Genomic DNA, 20,218 nt, shown 5'->3' on the forward strand with positions numbered 1-20,218 from the left:
AGGTACTAAGTGGATTATTACTGCCATCTGCTGGACACAATGTTCATTCCCATTTTTATCACACTTGCTTTAAAAAGTCCTAGTAAGAAAGCACATAAGGCCCTTAAACTGTAATCGTCTCTAAACTTCTTTTCTCTAATGAGATAGAGATACTCTCCCTAAATTAAATATGTGTCCTCTCTATGTCTGTGCAATTTAACAATCCTCTGGTAATGATGCTTAGTTTTTCCAAGTCACAGATTTATAAGAGTATAGAAAATTACATTGCCTAAAACCTACTTGGACTTTAGTATATCCACGAAGACTACCAATTTTCCATACAGTTACTGGAAAATCATATTTTATTTTATATAGTGAGTAATTACAATGAGTCACTTCAAACATACCAACTACACTTTACTCATACAGCATATTAGCTACATTACTGCAATGTCTCTTAAAATATGCACATAATAATGTATGGTAGGTCTCCTAGTGCTCACCCACATGTGGTTCCCTTGCCTTCCAGGTTCACAGGAAAATTACACTTCTTGCCCAGTTACTACTAATCTTAAATTAGAGTCAATAGGTTGTGAGTAAAAATACAATGTACCACCTGTAGGCCCCAGCAAGTAATTGCACACGTAAGAGCTGGCAGCATTCTTCCTCTACAACAGCGACCTTTTGATGGGGCCTCAAAAGGTAATGGTGAAGCCACCTTCTTTTGGTGATGGTGAAGATAGTGAGAGGAAAGCAGCTTAGAACACTGAAGTTGCCCCATAGAGTCTTCCAGACCCACAACAGACTTTGGAAGAGTAAAAAATAAGCTTTTATTGTGTTAAGCCACTGAGTTGGCACTTAAACGTTAACTTCAGCATAGCTTAGCCCTGGATTTCTCAAAAGTGGCACTACTGACATCTTTGGCTGGATAATCCTTTGCTGTCGATACTACTGTAGTGCATTAAGAAGCATCCCTAGCATCTTCCCACTATTTGTCATTGCACCCCTCAATATGACAACCAAAACTGCATCCAGACATTGCCTTCCTTCCCAAATTTGAGAACCACTAGCCTACCTTAACCTGAATACAGTATATCTATCCATATATGTGTGTACATAATGTATGAGAGTGTATTTAACTCAAGTCATGTGACACAAATATATGGTTTATTATGTATTAATAAGATCAGATGTTTTATAGGCTCTAAACAGATACAAATTTCTTTCTTAAACTAGGAGAGCTATTTATAAACTTAAATCCAAGCAGTATTATAAGTCTTTTCATAGTAAGGTAAACAAAATGTTTCAAAAGTATATATAAATTCATACATACTATGCTGTTCATTTCTGAGGACTCATAACTCCCAACTGGATGGACATTTCCAATGGGCTCCAAACCCTCTTCATCCCACATGTATGTTCCATCAGAGCTATCAGATGGAGAGAGCTCAAATGAAGAACCAGCTCTGTAATCAGTATCTGGTGAAATCAAGTTGCTCCCAGAAGTATGTTTTGTACATTCACTCCTGTCTTCAATTGTTTTGTTTTTTTTTTTTAAGAAGAAAAAGGGGAAAAAAAGTTATTAATTCATAGAAATATATTTCTCAGCTTCTAAAAATATATACTCTAATAACTTAATATAGCAAAATAACTGGCAAAAAAGTATTAGTAATTATAGCATTTTCTAAATCCTAAACAATAAAAAAGATCAAGAAATAAAATCTTAAATAACCTACTGAAATGTTTCCCAGTACACATAAAGAAAGTTCAGTGAGCCATCTTTCACTTCTGCAACATTTCTAGAATAAAGCCTCACATTCTTTTAATATTTCCTAAGATATTTACTTTTACACACTGGCCATGAAACTCCTTTCTCTATGTATATCATTTAACCTTGCAGTTGCCACCTTATAAGAGAAACACTTGTTCTGGCATTCACTTCTAACTAGAAGACCCTCAGACAGTCAAGGGTTTATGCATATCTCTAGGCGTGGCCTACACTCTTGACCAGATCACATGCCTACACCCAATCCCTTCAGTTTGCTCTATTTTCAGGCTCTTTGGGCACAAAGAGATATTTTCTCCAGAATTTTAGTACCAGGATGACCAAGTATAAGAGGAAATATTTAAGAGGTACTAATCTCACTTTCCTCAGTTAAAAAAATAAAGTTCCTCTGAGTTTGCTAAACAAGAAATCTAAGCTCTACTTTAAAAAAGTGAAAAATTTCTAGGATAAAAACACTCATTAGATTGGACATAACCTATATTATTATTAGCTCATTTACCTTTTGGCACAGCTTCACTCTAAACACATAGCATCTATTACCATAAAGTAAGAGAAGTTTAAAATGGCACGCCACTATTTAGGGAAGAGGGGGAAAAGAAAAAAATCTGAAGCAATAGGAATAGGCCTGTACATGAAAGTCACAGAAGAACAAAGGTAAGATATATTAGGGAAGAGTATTTTTATCGTTGTTTTAAATAGTGAAAAATAAGTCTGAGCAAAAGTCACAGGAAGATAAAAGTTGCCCCATCTCAATTTTATTTAGATCGATCCCGCCACAAAAATTGACAGCATCTTGGAATTAATCAGAAGGTAATCCCAAGTGTAAGTCCAATTATATTATCTATGAAAAAGCAAACTTAAGAATATTAATATTTACCAGAGACACTTATAGCTATCCACTCGTCAGTTTTAGTTTTTTCATTTTCCTTGGGAGAATCAAATATATCCTTTGGTGGTACATTTTCAAGCTTTTCTTCTTTGAGAGAAATTTCCTCTGGAGTTATTCTAGTTCTGTTGGAGTCTTCTATATCTATAAAATCATCGCTAAAGTCTTCACTTAAATCATTCTTATCAGAAGATGACAAAGATGACAAGGAAATATCATCCACATCATCACTCAGGTATCTAATTTTAGCATTATGCTTCATGGTCTGGTCATTTTCTGTTCTATAACTATCATTTTCAATTAGTTCTTGGTCCTTATTAGTAGCTCCATCCTTAGCCATAAGTTCAGCATCTTCTTCTACACATGGATCAGCAGGTGAATTTTTATTACCATCAACTGTGATAGTGCCAGAAAATGGAGGTCGGCTAGATTTCAGTAGAGAGGGATGAACCATCCTATAACCCAAAGTGGAAGTTACACCTGGGCCATTTGGTAAAGCCAACTTCTTTCCACCAGCAGCATAAGGCCTATTAAATCCATACCCTAGGTGATCATTCCCATTGAGTACTTCTGACTGCCGGGAATTTCTTGCTAGCATACTTGACCTCAGAGGCACTCTAATGGGTAGCTGTTGGTTCTGATAAGGCTTTGTAAGATCTGCAGCTCTATTGAAGGAATGTGATCTGGTTATAGATGAAGGTGGAAGGAATGAATTCTGAATGGAATGTGAAAAACTTTGTGATCTTACCATTTTTTCACAAGTAAGAGATTTAATATTGTCTAGGGATTGTGCTAAGCCTTCTCCAGAACTACTTCTTGTGGCACAGGAGTTTGCTCTAGGCCTTTGTATGCTACCAGCTGAACGGTTTCCATACAATCCATTCAACTGTGATTTTGGAGCACTGACTGAAGAATATGAAGTCCTTCCTAATAATGTGCCTTTGGTGAATTTACCCAAACTAGATGGTCCAGACAAAGACTTTTGGTTTAACTCCTCCGTAGATGACACAAACATAGTAGATGGCTTTGCTAACTTTGATGTGAGTAAAGAAATACTTTTCAAGCCTCCCTTTATCCCATTTTTATCAAAAATTCCTTGAGTAGGTGCATGTTTTTCAGGATCAATTACTTTATCGTGTAAAGTTTGAGTACTGTTACGGTCTTCAACACTTTGCGCACTGAGTTGGTATTTAGTTGCTGTTCTCCAATTAAATGAATGGGATGATGGGCAATCAGAGCCATTATTTTTTATGTAACTTTTGACGTTGCTACTCTTGGAAGTTCCCAATAAATTAACAGGTGTCCCATTTGACATTGGCTGCAGTGTACTCCTCACAGATTTTGTTCCATACTTTGGTAGTTTGGAACCCAAAAATGTCTTGATTTGTGTTTTTTCTTCCATGAGCTATAAGATGCATTTGTTCTTAAAATCTGACAGAATCTGAGGAGACAAAAAAGTAGATTAAACGTTTCTAAATAAGCAGAATTACATGGGTTATTATATAATAAGAATATATACTCATAGACAATGACATGCACCAAAACCTACTTATGATTCCTACAAAATTCTTAATAAATATTGAGTGCAGGAATTAAATTAATAAATTTTTTTTAAAGATTTTGTTTATTTATTTATTTGACAGACAGAGATCACAAGTAGGCAGAGAGGCAGGCTCCCCTGCTGAGCAGAGAGCCCAATGCGGGGCTCGATCCCAGGACCCTGGGATCATGACCTGAGCCGAAGGCAGAGGCTTTAACCCACTGAGCCACCCAGGCACCCCTAAATTTATAAATTAATGTTAGGAGAAAGTAAAGAACATTTTTATAAACACTTTTTTAAACTTGGGCTATGCATAATGATAGCAAATTCCAGAATTAATAAAACCAGACTATCAATTCTGACTGAATTTTGAAAAAAAGAAATACTTCTATAGAAAACACATCTTCCGATTTCCAATCCATGTTATTTTTTTCACTTTGGACAATATTATCTCCTTTAAAATAAGAAAATGTTATTTGTTATTTTTTAAAGTATATGTGATCTTATAAAAACTGGAATACATTTTAAAAATTCATTACTAAGGGCGCCTGGGTGGCTCAGTTGGTTAAGCGACTGCCTTCAGCTCAGGTCATGATCCCAGAGTCCTGGGATCGAGTCTCATATCAGGCTCCCTGCTTGGAGAGTCTGCTTCTCCCTCTGACTTTCTCCCCTCTCATGCTCTCTCTCACTGTCTCTCTCTCAAATAAATAAATAAAATCTTTTTAAAAAAAATTCATTACTAAAATCACAGTAGGATATAGGAAAAAAATAAAATAGCACCAAAAAATTTTTCCTGACATTAACAGTAGAGATATCAGGTATCATTTTAAGCAACTATCTCAAACAAATTTCCAACTGGTAATATAAATAGATACTACAGTAGGTGTCATGGTGAAAAGTATTATGGTTTTCATAAAGTTGGTTAGTCCACTAATCTCAACCTCCCAAATTTATTTTAAAGGTAACACAAAACAACAAACACAAAAAGGTTCAATGAACAGACAAGAACATAAAACTGAAATACCTACTGTCCTTTATTTAACTGTTTGATAAGGTATGACATATTCACGGTCACATGATGAGATCACAAAGATGAGATAGAAATATTAAAATGCTTATCCTAATATTAACAGAAATACAATATGCTATATGCTTACTGCTCACTATATGCTCATTGTGATTATATAAAAATTCTACAAAAGCATACACAAGTACAAAATGTGAATAAAAGAAAAATACATGCCCTAGGGTCACTGATGGTTTTTTAAAATTATGTATCTTAAAACATATTTTGTCAGTTATATTTTTTTAGTAAAAACAAAACCTGATTCAAAGCCATACCTATACTTTAAAAATTGAGAGTTTCTGAAGTATATGTGTTATTAATTAAGTCAAAAGTAAATAGGAAATCATACAGACATTCAAATAAAGTTGCTGAAGTAAAGCAGAATTACAGAACTTCCTATCCCCAATAACTAATAAAAAAGAAAGAATATATATACGTGTGTGTATGTATTTAATTTTTAGCCAAAAACTCACCAGCTTCAAACAAAAATTGTTTAAACTAAGCACCTCTAGGGCGCCTGGGTGGCTCAGTGGGTTAAAGCCTCTGCCTTCGGCTCAGGTCATGATCCCAGGGTCCTGGGATGGAGCCCCACATCGGGCTCTCTGCTCTGCAGGGAGCCTGCTTCCTCCTCTCTCTCTGCCTGCCTCTCTGCCTACTTGTGATCTCTGTCTGTCAAATGGATAAATAAAATCTTAAAAAAACAAAACAACAAAAAAAAACTAAGCACCTCTATACTTTAAAAAGTAGTGGACAGAGAAAGATTCTGTACAATAAGGTCTGGCTCCTAGCATGATGACACTGACTGAAAGCAATAATGGGGAAAATAGGTGAGTTGATAAAACTCCAAAGTTTTAATAAACATCCTCTAGTTTGGATAGAAATACCTGGCATGGAATGCTATAGAAAAGTCCAGGAAAACAACTTTCGCACAGAAGCTCTGAAATCCCAACTGAGGCACAGTGGGACCAAAACCTATCAACTACCAAGGCACTGTTCTGACTTGAGGGGAGGGTCTGAAGCCCCTCAAATTATACTACACAGGATGGAGTGAGGCCAGGATACATTTAACAAAACCTAAGGAGACAGGAAAGCCGGGAGCAACAGAAGAGTTCTTCCCACACCGCCTTATATCCTTCAACCACAAAGAAGCAGACAGAGCAGCATACAACTGCTCAAAAGGTGTACTGAAGGTGTGCAGTAAAAGAAAGAGACAAAATCACAGCTAAGGTGAAAAAGGCATCAATGGGAATTCACTCAGGTTCTATCACGGCAAGTACAAGTCTTGGTCTAGCTATTCAAGTCTCTACCTAGGAAGAAAAAAAGAAATGGCCACACAACCGTATAAACAAGGGAGTAGAAGGAAGGAAAGAAAAAATTATGACTATGGCAAGCAGAACAAAGGAACACAACAAGAATTCAAAGATAAAAACAAAACAGGTAAGTTTAAATCAGCTAAGGAAATCAATTAGGAAGTAAAGAACCCAAGATGGAAAATCAAACTAACTGGCAAGGAGAAAAGTCCTAAAATAACCTGAGTACTGAGAAGAAAAATACCCTGGAGGGTATTAATAAATTAGATTATAAAGTCTTTTAAAGCCACTCTGTTCTGATTACCTTACAGAGATAAATATGCATTTATATAAATTGATTATCAAAATTCCCAAAAAATAAGAAAATTGATCTTCTAATATTTATTTTTTAAATGTTCAGTTAATCTTGTTTTTTAAAGATTTTATTTATTTATTTGACAGAGAGATCACAAGTAGGCAGAGAGGCAGACAGAGAGAGAGGAGGAAGCAGGCTCCCTGCTGAGCAGAAAGCCCCATGCAGGGCTCCATCCCAGGACCGTGAGATCATGACCTGAGCTGAAGGCAAAGCCTTAACCCACTGAGCCACCCAAGCACCCTGATCTTCTAGTATTTTAAATGTGTTATACTTTTAAAAATTATTCTTACAGAAACTAACTCAGAAAGGTTTTAAGAACCAAGTTCACTTAATTAAGGTTAAGTTTCTGGCAAACAAAACTAGTTTAATGAAACAAATCCATCTTCTGATTTTATCAGTGTTAAATACAGCATAAGTATATTATTTTTATTCCAGTAGAGTAACCTTACTGAAACATATATATGCTTAGTGATCAAATAAGTCATTCTTACTCATACAACAATGTTTAAGATCATAAAAATGTGTTTAAACTGAGTGATTATTTTGTGATGCCTGGGTGGCTAAGTGGGTTAAACATAAGCCTTTGGCTCAGGTCAGGAGCCCCTCATCCCAGTGGGCTTCCTGCTCAGCAGGGAGCCTGCTTCTCCCTCTGCCTGCCTGCCTGCCTGCCGTTCCCCCTGCTTGTGCTCTCTCTCTGGCAAATAAATAAATAAAATCTTAAAAAATAAAATAAAATAAAAATAATAAATTGAACGATTATTCTGACAAGCTTTTTATTTCAACAGTAATTACATTTTATGGTGTCAGCTTACATATAATTTTCAAGAAGTTTAAAGGTAACTTAAAAGTTGGGCTAATATTAAATTGAATTAACTAATGAATAATCAATCATTGACTTACTAGATCATTTATATGTAAGATAGAATGCTCATTGATTACAAAGCATAATTTCAAGTTTATATGCTTTCACTTCTTGTTATTACAGAAGCTTCTTGTTATTCTAAAGAAAGACTATAAATCTGGGACATGTGAACACACTATTTTTGCTACTTTGAGAAACTGTACACTGGATACCACTTTTGTAAAGGTAGTATGATAGATAGAAATCACATAAAGACATGAGTGCACATATATATTTGAACACAACAAACTGTTAATAGTGGTTACCGTTAGGGAAGGGAGAATTAGGTGAAGGGAAGACTTCTTTTTAACTTTAAATCTTTATTATTTAAATATTTTAAACATGCCCATATTTTTGCAATTTAAAAAGTTTTAACTGACAAACTGTTTAAAAATAAAAACCATTTATTCCATATGAAAAGACTCTTTCCTTTAAAGATTTATTTATTTATTTAGGTAATCTCTGCATCAATGTGGTGTTCAAACTCACAACCCGAAGATCAAGAGTTGCATGCTCTTCTAACAGAGCCAGCTAGGCACCCCTCTATATGAAAACAAGTTCAAATCTAACCAAAGACAATTATTCGAAACTAAGTTCCGTTTTATATAAAATATACTTAAAAGGCATAAAAATAGAAGATGTCTGAGTAAACAACAAAACATTTTTTATTCAATAGATAGAATGTCTTCATAAATTACCATTTCAATTTCTCCATATCTAAACCTCAATTTAATGTTATAATTATCAATTTTATCTTTAAAAATCTATTCTAAATTCATTATTTCCATTCCATAACTCTAATTCTTATCCTCATCATCTCTTTCTGTATTTTTACAGAGGCTTCCTACATTATGAAGACTCCCATCTCACTTTTATTCAAACTGTCAACAGTTAAACTCTTATAGCACAGATCTGATCATATCCTTCTACTGATTAAAAACTATGCATGGCCCAGGAACAACAAATAAAATAAAACAACAAATAAAATAAAATAAATAAAACAACAAATGAAATAAAACCCCAAATGCACTACAGAGATTAAACTTCTCTATTTGGTTCTACACTCTTTGCAGTACTATGCATTCAAGCCAAGATACATTGTTGGTCATTCCCCACAATCTATTCTGTATTTTCTATCTTCTGTGCCTTTACTCTTGTAAAGACCACCTTAAAGGCCCCATCCTCAAAGTTCAAAATCTCTACACCCACAAACCTTTCCAGTTAAAACTGATTTCTCATCTTTCTCTATTCCCTTCACATCAATAATATAGCTGAGTCTGTCTTATATTGTGGGCATGTCTATTTGACCCGTTAGAAAGTAAACCTGTTAAGAGCATAAGCTAAGTGTTATATACTTTGTGGCCTGCCACAGGACCACGAATTTGAAAGATTCTCAACTTTTAAGTTAATTCATAATCTCTTAGTGCAAGTTAATTTAATAAATACTAAATCAAGACGGAAAAACAACTTTGTTTTGTGGGTCTGTGATTAACTGGTAGCAGCTTCCTCGAGGATTATGTTGAACAAGATCCTGAAGTGAAATCTAGACTCTAAGATAAATTATCATGATCAAATAGCAATATATGCCATGCCCAGAAAAAGGGACAGGGGCAGTATCCATGCGACATTACTGCCATCCCATTTTTTTATAATAGCTTTTACCCCAAAACATACTTCCACAACTACAAACACTTTCAGGATAACCATAAGGAAAATGATAACGATATTAGATATAAGGGTCATTTTGCAAATCACTAAATAACACACATTAAAAATTCTGTCCTCTGGTGAGTCAGTCTATGAGTCAGAGAGGCTTTAACATTTCCCTGCCTATCACAAGTAGTCTAAGGACAGAACATTCTATTCTTTCACTTCTCTATTTCTTTATTTTACTGTCTAAAATGAGAATAATGTATATTACCTCCCAAGAATATCTTAAGTATTAATAACTTAGAGGTACAAGATAAGCCCACAAGAGAAACACTACTATTACAAAGTGTGTTTGGGGTGCCACCACTCAGAACAAAAACAAGAAAAATTTATTAGAACCTGAATGCACTATTTCCTTTCAAGAGTACTTATTGATTTCTAAATGCACAAATGATTGTAATAAACAAAACCAATCATCTTGGGTTGTGGTCTTAAAGTAATCTGATGGCTCAACTGTAAAGCTTGAATATCTGCTTCTATTATAAATCACTTCATTAGTTGACTACCTATTATCTTTAAATATTCATGAAACTTCCTCTTATATTTGCTTACATAACTACGAAATGAAATAAAACAGACATTGTGAGTCCGCCTCATTTTAGTAGCTTATGCTACCTCTGATGAACTTTCCCTGATATGCAGTCTTTTAAGTGATTAAAGAATGCAGTCATAACAATTTGAAAAAGTACATGCTGGCTACAAAATCTAATGATATCATCTTCTCTGAAACATTTCAATATTGTCGGTGAGCTTTAATTTAATGCTGAACGAAGAATAATACCTGGCACAGGGCTTGGAAATGTCTGAGATTTTCTGATTTAATTTCTGTAAAATGATTTTTGAAATATAGCACATTTATAGTATTGGTATTTCACATTTGTAAGAATTACCAAAATTATATATAAATTCCTTTTTTAAAAATGAGTAAATCAGGGGCACCGGGGTGGCTCAGTTGGTTAGGTTTCCAACACTTGATTTTGGCTCGGGTCATGATCTCTGTCCTGGGATCCAGCCCCATATTGGGCTCTGTGCTCAGTGGGGAGTCTGCTTGAGACTCTTATTCTCCCTCTCCAACTTCCCCACCCCCCCATAAATAAATAAATAAATAAATCCAGGAAATCAAGGTTTTTGGGGGGTTTTTGAATTTTGTTTATATGTTTTATGCTTTTAAAAGGAATCCATAGTAGGATGGGAAGAGAAAAGTAAAAGCAAACTTTACTGAGCATTTACATGATATACCTATCGGTATCATGCTTACCACTCCCTCCTTGTTTAATCTTCATAACATTGTGGATGTCCTCCCATATTAAATCGATAAACCGAGATTTGGAAAGAGTAAAATACTTGTCCAAAAATTCATAAACTACTGAAAAGGATTCAGGTTCAAATCTACCTGATTCCAGGATCCATGCAGACTGCCTTTCTGACAAAGGAATGAAATATTCTTTTTTTTTTTTTTTAAGATGTATTTATTTGTGTGAGGCAGAGAAAGAGAGAAAAAGATCACGTGCAGCCGCAGGACAGGGTAAGAGGCAGAGGGAGAGAATCTCCCTCTGAGGAGATGAGCCAGACATGGGGCTCAGCAGATCCCAGAATCCGGAGACCAGACCCTAGCTGAAATCAAGAGACTGAAGCTTAACTGACAGAGCCACCCAGGCACCACAGGAATGAAATATTCTGAGAGGCTTATTGAGAAGTACAAGAGTGAAGGAAGGAATTGGATAATTAAGGTTAGGGAAGCATAAAGACTGCAAAGAACCTAGGTATAATTAAATGAGAAGTTTTGAGAGCAATAGTAGAAGCTTTCACCTTTTCAAACTCCTTTCACATCCATTACCTTATCATCTGAGGAACCACCCACTCACATTCTTTTTTTAGTTTTTCAAACAGCTTTTTGGGAGGTATGAACTACCTGAATTTGGGGGATTTACACAGGCATAAATTCACTACTGAGACCCAGAGCAATTAACTGAACAGCAATGCTGATGACTGCATACCCCTAACTAGTCACTTCTTAATATGTGCTTTCACATTCAGATAAATATATCTTAATTTAAAAATTTTTCAACCTTGTGTTACTCAACTTATTCCCCCAAATCCCCTTCTGCCCTGTTTCTCCTAGCTTTCATCTGTGGCATAAACCGATTCGAAGGCTTGATTACAATAACCAAATGAACAAAAATGACACCTTCAGCCAAAAGTAAAGGTTTAAAACAGTACTTCATTCCTTGCAGATTGCTTGTGGTTTTAAAAAGACCACACCAAGCTCAATACAAAGCCCCATTATTGTATCAAGCTGACTTTTTTGTCCTCCAGCTACAGCTTGTTAGGCAGATGGGGATCAAAGCAACTTGTAAAAGTGAGGCTTCAAATTAATTTGTGGCTTAGGAACATTAAATAATGTTACTGAATGTAGATTCAAGGCATATTACTTTCTTAAGTTTTAATTTAAGGAACAGGAGAATACTAGCAGATAAAGAGGAACCAGAAGCTCCCCTGGCCAAACCACAAAAATTCTCTCCAAATTTTACCATTTAGTTCCAATAAACTTAAATAACTGTGTGGGGCATGCAAATGACACTAAGGTGCTGGGCTAAGTAAAGATGATAGGTGCCAAGCTGCTTGAATAATGACCAAGCCTAACACCTGAGTAGTTGCACTGCCTTTTAAAGATCTGTTATTTATTTATTTGACAGACAGAGATCAAGTAGGCACAGAGGCAGGCAGAGAGAGAGGAGGAAGCAGGCTCCCTGCTGAGCAGAGAGCCTGATGCAGGGCTCCAACCCAGGACCCTGGGATCATGACCTGAGCCAATGCAGGGCTGGATCCCAGGACCCTGAGATCATGACTTGAGCTGAAGGCAGAGGCTTTAACCCACTGAGCCACCAGGCGCGCTGTTGCACTGCCTTTTAAAATAGTATACAGGCATAACAACTAACCATAGACATTTTAAAAAACACCGAGTATTTTAAAAAAATCACAGCATGCAATCCTTTAGCTTTTTGATATATTTAGTACTTGCTCAAGCAAAATTCCTAAATTAAATAGGCATTGAGAACAGGGTTATAGAGAATCAAGTGTCAGGCAGAAGGGTGACAGGGCTAACATTAACACAGATGGATCATTGCTAGGCTATAAGTTCAAGGATGGCACAGACTGTGTTTGATACACCAGTATACATTACCAACCCTAAGCTTGTTCAGTATATGGCAGACACTCAATAAATACCCCCAAAATGAAACATTTTGTTAAGATTTAGATGTTCTGAGGGGCACCTGGGTGGCTCAGTCATTAAGTGCTGCCTCTGGTCATGATCTGGGAGTCCTGGGATCCAGCCCCACATAAGGCTTCTTGAGGAGCAGGATTCTCCCGCTCCCACTCCCCTTGCTTGTGCTCCCTCTCTCACTGTGTCTCTCTCTGTCAAATAAACAAATAAAATCTTTAAAGAAAAAAAAAGATTTAGATGTGCTGAAAGAATGATATCATAGAAAAATAAACTTTAGTAGTAATTTTGACTTAATAGAATACAACATCGTAATTTACAAAAAAAGCTAACTATTGGTTACATGCTGCAATACAGATGAATTTAGCAAGATCCTTTAAGCAAATGAATGTAGTTATTTAAGAGTACACATAGTGTGTGATTCCATTTATAGAAAGATCAGAATGTCACTTCCACTTAGGATGTAGAAAGCTGCAATGACTATCACTACTACCTAACAACCTGGCTGTTACCTAATAATCTTCAAAATCCTAACTTTTCTTGAGCCCATCAGAGAGCCAACATCAAAAGACAACCAAATGAGCCAAATTCCAAAGGGGGGCAAGAACCTCCAAGAAGAAACAAGACATTTTTTTATGTTGTATTTTCTTTTCATCATTAATACATAATGTATTATTTGCCCCAGAGGTACAGGTCTGTGAATCATCAGTCTACACATTTCACAGCACTCACCATAGCACATACCCTCCCCAGTGTCCATAATCCAGCCACCCTATCCCTATCCTTCTACCCCCCAGCAACCCTCAGTTTGTCTCATGAGATTAAGAGTTTCTTATGGCTGAAACAAGACATTTTTTAACAGTTTCACTTTTGGCAGAGCATAAAAGAAAGAAGTGACCATCATAAGGAGTAATAAGCTCACATTTTCATGGATGCTTAAAAGCCAAATGTGGAGTAAAATGTCGGCTTGGAATAGCAAGCTCTTTCCAAGGGCCTCATCCTACTATCCAAGGAAAATACACCAGAGAGCCTACTCTGAATTGCACAAGCATACAGGAGATAAGGGGCTAAGCTGCAACAAGGACAAAGCCCCACTAGCTTCTATGCATCCTTCTATTTTATGCAGCAAAGCCTTAAACTGCTGGGGAAGGGGCACCAAACCCTTTGGTCCCTGGGACACAGGGAAAAATCCACTGCACCTGGGGAAATATAATGGAACATAAAAACTGTACAGTTGACCCGTTTATATAAAGGGAAGATCAAGAACAGACTAATTATGATGATAAGGATTAGGACAGAGCAATGGTTCATCAATGTTGGTGTGTATCAGAATCACCTAGGAGGGCTTATTAAAACAAGATTGCTGCCCCCCTCAGAGTTTCCAAGTCAGTATGCCCAAAACAGGTTCTTAAAACATGTATTTCTAACAAGTTCTTAGGTGATATGAAGTTACCAATCTGAGGTTAACATGCTGGAATAGAGATTACCTCTATGAGAAAGGGTTGACTGAGGTGTTGGTAACAGTGAACACTATGTAAAAATTCACTAAGAGGTACATCATTTAAGATTTATGCACTTTATTGCATGTAAGTTATAACTCAATTTTTAAAAAAGCTTCTCTAAAGAATTAGAAGTCTTTACACTAGTATTTCCTGTATTTCAAGGCAATCAAATAATTGATGATAAAAGTTTCCTTACAGAAGAATCATAATAAATGCAGAAAAAATGATGGAATCACAAAATAAGACAATCAGATACACTTGTTGTTGGTTAGCAAGCAATCCCTAATGAATTAGTATATCCAGGTAGCAATCACTAATGACTATTAAATCCATTACGTGAAAAGAACCTTGTTCTGAATCAATCTTAATGTCCTATTGTAAGACAAGAGGACCATCTATGAAATATTCTTGCCAAAACAAACTCAACTTGAATCTATTCAAACCTCTAGATCTACCAGTTTACAGGAACAAGAAACAGAAAAACATGCTGAACAACATTAGGGCACCATCAGCCAAATCTAGAATATGAAAATGCTACAAGAGGGAGGATTAAGTCTCTTTCCTCAGCAAATAAATAGGAAGAAAATGTTGTAAGTTTAAGAGATACATTAACCAAATGCAATGTGTGGACTTTGCATGGATCCTAATTTAGTCAACCCCCAGTAATAAATAATTGTTTTTGAGACAATTCAGGAAAATTGAGCACAAAATGGGTATTGGATTGTATTATGGATTTTATTTTTTTGTTGCTGGGAATGTTAAGAGTATAATGCTCATACCTTTAAAAAAAAGTGTTATACATGAAACACTACTGACAACGGCTAAAAGCTGAGTGATAAGACACTGGAGGGGCAGGGAAAGAAGTCTGTTTGATACTTTATATATAATTTTTCCTTTAAGAAAGGAAACCTCGGGGCTCAGTTGCTTAAGCAACCGACTCTGGGTTTTGGCTCATGTCATGATCTCAGGGTCCTGAGGTCTAGCCCCAGGTCCAGCTCCACACTCAGCAGACTTTTTTTTTTTTTTTTTAAGATTTTATTTATTTATTTGACAGAGATCACAAGTAGGCAGAGAGGCAGGCAGAGAGGGGTGGGGGGGAAGCAGGCTCCCTGCTGAGAGCAGGGAGAGCTCCTCTTTTGAGGAGCAAACTTCACAAAGCCAATCAGGGTCCTGGGACCAGGAGGAAAGAATAAATGCTGAAGGTTCACAGATCTTACATACAAAGGCTCCTCCACTCATTTTCAACTCATAAGCTTTTGTACATGTGAATGAAGCTAAGTGAACACAAGATTCATATGAAGCTATGAATCTTTCCCCTCAATAAATCTGTTTCTACATGCCCATCAGCATGAGCATATTACCAGGAATATGATACTATCTGAAGACAGATTTTTCTTGCATAAGCCAACTACTTGAACTATTGCTTAAGCAAAGATGCAGAAAAGAACTAGGTTGATCTTTGGTCACCATCTGACTTATCAAGAGCAACTATGACATTACAAGATTTTTAACCTCCATGATAACTAGAACCTAACCTCAAACAAGATGTCCTTTGTTGTTACATGTGTCTTCTGAATCACGAGAGGTAGAGGAAATCAAAATAAACAACTGAAAATCCATGTGTGTTTTCTATGAAGTCTAAATGGCCAAACTACAGCCAGCAGGTAAGGAAAGAAATCTGGCCTGAAATTAAAAGGAAAAGAACCCACAGCTAAAAATATGCATTAAATTACACTCCCTTCTCCAACAAAACTATTACTGTATGCTTTCTAGAGCACTATTACAATTTTACAATATTATCTTTACAATATTACAATATTATCTTTAATACCATTTATTTGTTGAGCTAATTATTTACTGACCATGCATTATAACCTAATCACTGGACAAGGTCCCAGGGAAATGTTTGTGACTAAAACAGACATAAACCCTGCATTCACATAGGAAAGACTGAACATGCATGTGAAGACTAATGTCTTCTACTACATGCATAAAAATATAATTAGTGTTATTAAAGATGGTATCAGAACATACAATGGGAACTAACTCCAATGGGAGGATAAGGGGAGGATCAGGAAATTTGCAAGGTTTCTACGGTAAGTGTAAGTCATCATCAGGCCAGAACAATTCCACTAGTTGCTTATAAAGGCTCATGGTTGATTTGTTGAGTTTTGGGACCCACAGCTCCCACAATATAGCAAGATCTCCCACTAAAATATGTTTAAACATAAGAGTTTCTTCTGCCTGGAATGCACAACCCCTCACCCTTCACACATTCTTCATAGCATCAAGCAACCTTTGCAGGGCCCAGTCCAGCAAGTTAAACTTCTGGGCTTCTGTCAACAAATCAAGATGCTCCACAGACCACTTTAAAAGGTTTATGTTCCCTCCACTGGAGGCCAAGCTCTCTGAGAAACTGGACTATGGCTTTCACTCATCTGTTTTTTCTTTCTAGCCCTAGGACATAGCCTGGCACAAAAGAGGTGTTTTATAATGAACAGCACATCCCTTAATGGTGTCTTGCTGAGAATTGGTAGTTTTACTTAAAATCCACAATATTAACACTTTTGTGTAAAAAGTATAAGACAACTTGACAGAAAATAAGCAGTATATTTCAACTAATATCTGAAGTCCTAAAGAACTGGCTTATAGCTTCTGTTTATCAGCTCCTCTTTTCCTAGGCAAAAAAAGGTACCCAAATTCATGATACTGGTTTTTTTCTCACCCCTCCACAAATCATATTGGGTTATGAAGCCCAGTTAACAAACCAATCTTTTTCCTGATAGTGTCTTTCTGGCTTAATAATTAATTCCAATTTGGAATCTCAATCCCTACTCATATCCATGATGCCTAACTCTTTAGTCTTTTTAAAGAAGACACCTACAATTTTTGGTATAAGACATCATTTAAAAAAACTAAATAACAAAAGAAATTGGACATAACAATTTTTGGTATAAGACATCATTTAAAAAAACTAAGTAACAAAGAAATTGGACATGACACAATCAGTCTCAGTCTGACTGTACTTTTTACCTGCTGACTCCTAGTGTGACTTAGTTATAAAGTATTTTATTTTTTTATTTTATTCTTAAAGACTTACTTATTTGAGAGAGAGCACACGCATGAGTAAGAGGGGCAGAGGGAAAAGGAGATAGAATCCAAAGCAGACTCTGTGCTGAGCCTTACGTGGGGCTTGATCTCACAACCCTGAAATCATGACCTGAATTGAAATCAAGAGTTGGATGCTTAACCAACCATGCCACCCAGGTACCCGTAGTTACAAAGTATTTTAGATAATTACCCTACAACTTTTAACAGCAACTAGGACACCCACACTTTAACAGTTTTAAAAAGTAAAAATCCTCAACCTAGTTAATAGCATTTAATTAATCCCTAGAGCATTTACTCTGAGAATCTTCTTGATTTGGCAAATACCAAAGTAATTAAAGTTAGGTGTAATGTTTCCATCTAAAAATTGATCAAGATATATGGATAAAACATAAGGACCATTAGGATAAAAATATATGTTTATAAAAAATAAAATTAAAAAAAAACCATAAGGACCATTAAATATAAGAACAATTTTACTGTGATGAAGACCAACACAATTCAACTTCCTCCTCTGCAGGGAAACCCTGCTTAAGCCACTGCATACCTACACCTCTGATTACTACACTTTTTTATTAAGCAGCTATGAGATAAGATCCTAAAAAATAGAAAAGGTAAGATAAAGTCCCTGCTAGGAGAAGCTTAAGATCTAGTAAAGGAATTCCTATCTAAGGAAAGAATATCTCATTATGGTAATAACTTATCTTCATTCAGTCATCAAACATTTATTGAAAGCCTATTACAAATCAGGCTCTATGTTTGAGGGTGCAAATACAAGACACTCCATACAGAGAAAAAGATATATAGACAAGAAAGGGGCAATGAAGCTCTGTAATGGTTTTAGAGGAGTGTACAGAGTAGTACATGGCAGTACACATACAAAACACAAAAAAAACTCCTTAACTGGGAGAAGGGAATATCATAAAAAGCTTCATAGAGGAGGCAATGTTTAAGTTGTCTCAATTAATTAATAGCAAATAATGATAAAGACACTGAATGTGAAAAGTAATACAGCCTAGGAGCTAAACAAAAGCACAAAACCAGCATGGCACGATCAAGAAAAAGTCATTAACTATTATTAAACAAGAGTACAGAACAGGATTCAAAGAATGCAGCAGGAAAAGAGAATATTGGAGAAAAAACAAGCCCACAGAAAGCCTTCTGTGCCATACTAAAAAGGGTGGACTTTACTACAGGAGTTAGGAAGTTGAGGAGTTTAAGTCAGAAAAATAGTGATCTGACCTCAATTTTGAAATGTCTGAAATTTTGAAATGATTTTAGTATGGAGGATAGAGTAGAGGAAGAAAGGGATATAGGTCAGATTATAACATAAGATGGCAAGGATTATAACAAAAAGGTTAGAGAAAAGGCACAAACACAAAAGATATTAACTATTGAATCTTAAGAATTTTATCACAATAGTGGGCACAAAAGGAGAGTACAATATTTAATTGGAATAAATGGATGAGTAATTGAGTAAGCGATTAAATGTAGAAGATGAAAGAGAAAATAGGGTTCAAAATTTCAGGCTGTCTGATCTGACAGAGAGTAGTACCTTTAACTGAGGGCAAACATTGTATCTGGAAAAAGAGATGATGAACTTAGCATGTCAACCTGACTTTGTGGTACCTATAGAGGGTACCGGTAGGGATTTTTACTAGTCATGTAAAGGAGTCCAAAAATGCAAGGACAACGTTTCAATGGAGATGATGATTTTGGACTTGTCAGCAGAGAGATAATCATCAAATGTTCCACCAGAAACAGTTGAGGCCACCTAGGGAAGATGTAGAACAAGGAGAAAAGGGCTAAGGGCACTGTCCAGAGGATCACTAACATTTAAGGAATGAACAGAAGAAAAAAAAAAAAAGAGAGAGAGAGAGAGAAGGCTGAGAATGTATAACCCAAAAAGAAAGAAAAGAACTGGAAGAGAATTTTTAAATGATAGTGACAGTAGTGTCAAATTGCACAGACAAGGAAAGAAAATCTAAAACCTAAAAAGAATGATTTGACTTAGTAGTTTACAGATTTGGTCACTTTTGCCAGAGCAGTTTCACAATGCAAGATGAGGAACAGACAAATGACTACAATGAGTAAAAGAGTAAAAAAAGATAAAGGAATGAAGTCAGGAAACATAACCCATTCTTTCAAAGACAAAAAAGAAAAAGGCAATTGTTTTTGGTGTTTTTGTTTTTGTTTTTTTTTTCCTAATTTTGTGGTCTCTTTTCTGTTTCTAAAACACAGGAAAAGAGTTAAAAGAGAAAGTTAAATTTTTTTTTTTTTTAAATGGCGGGGACAACAGCTAGAGCAAACACACATAGGATAGAAGATCTAGGTAGACATTGGTCCCATTATAAGACTTAGAATGCTAGACAAGAAGACAAGGCAGATGTTCTGATTTATAGCTGAGCTGCAAAGAAGGTAGCAGCTTAACAGGCGCACTGTCCAGGGCTCTAGGCCCAAGAACACCAAACACTGCGACTACAGTAGCCACACTGATTGTAGGCCCCATGAGCTCACCTTAGTAAGGACTGGTGGAACCTGTAGGGTATGGAAATTGTACTTGCAGCTGAATGGTAGCAGATAAAGTAGGGACCAGGCCTTACTAAATGTTATGAGCACACAGGGAAACCGCCCAATGCAAATAATTTCAAAAATGTAAGTATAATGAAATCCCTACAACATATAATCAGTAGTTTAATTAAAAGATTCATTTTTCAAATTCTCAGCACAGTGTCTGACATAAAAGACAACAGTAGATACAAATGAATGATGTTCTTCTAGCTCAGGCCAAAATCCCAAGAGACTGGAAAATCTGTAGAAGGCAGGCACTGCAGTATCCCCATGACTTGAAC

General features: G+C 36.0%; 1 protein-coding gene across 9 annotated transcripts in view; it reads right to left on the reverse strand.

The window, feature by feature from the left end:
• CCSER2 (coiled-coil serine rich protein 2) overlaps nt 1-20,218 on the reverse strand; it is a 183,470-nt gene that overhangs the window by 135,312 nt on the left and 27,940 nt on the right. For 5 of the 9 annotated variants that reach the window (XR_004380411.1, XR_004380412.1, XM_032838464.1 and 2 more), the window contains 2 exons: nt 2,643-4,092; nt 1,313-1,509 (listed from right to left, as the gene is read on the reverse strand). Coding sequence is in view for 7 of the 9 variants with exons in the window: in XM_032838464.1 (XP_032694355.1) it covers nt 1,313-1,509; nt 2,643-4,053 (1,608 nt within the window). In the remaining 2 variants the exon portion in view is untranslated. Of the gene's footprint in view, nt 1-1,312; nt 1,510-2,642; nt 4,093-20,218 lie in introns of those variants that run through there. The other 4 variants (XM_032838474.1, XM_032838503.1, XM_032838493.1 and 1 more) reach the window with 1 other exon arrangement.

Source organism: Lontra canadensis, unplaced genomic scaffold, assembly GCF_010015895.1.
Source record: "Lontra canadensis isolate GAN:19392208 unplaced genomic scaffold, GSC_riverotter_1.0 scaffold3, whole genome shotgun sequence".
Classification (NCBI taxonomy): Eukaryota; Metazoa; Chordata; class Mammalia; order Carnivora; family Mustelidae; genus Lontra; species Lontra canadensis.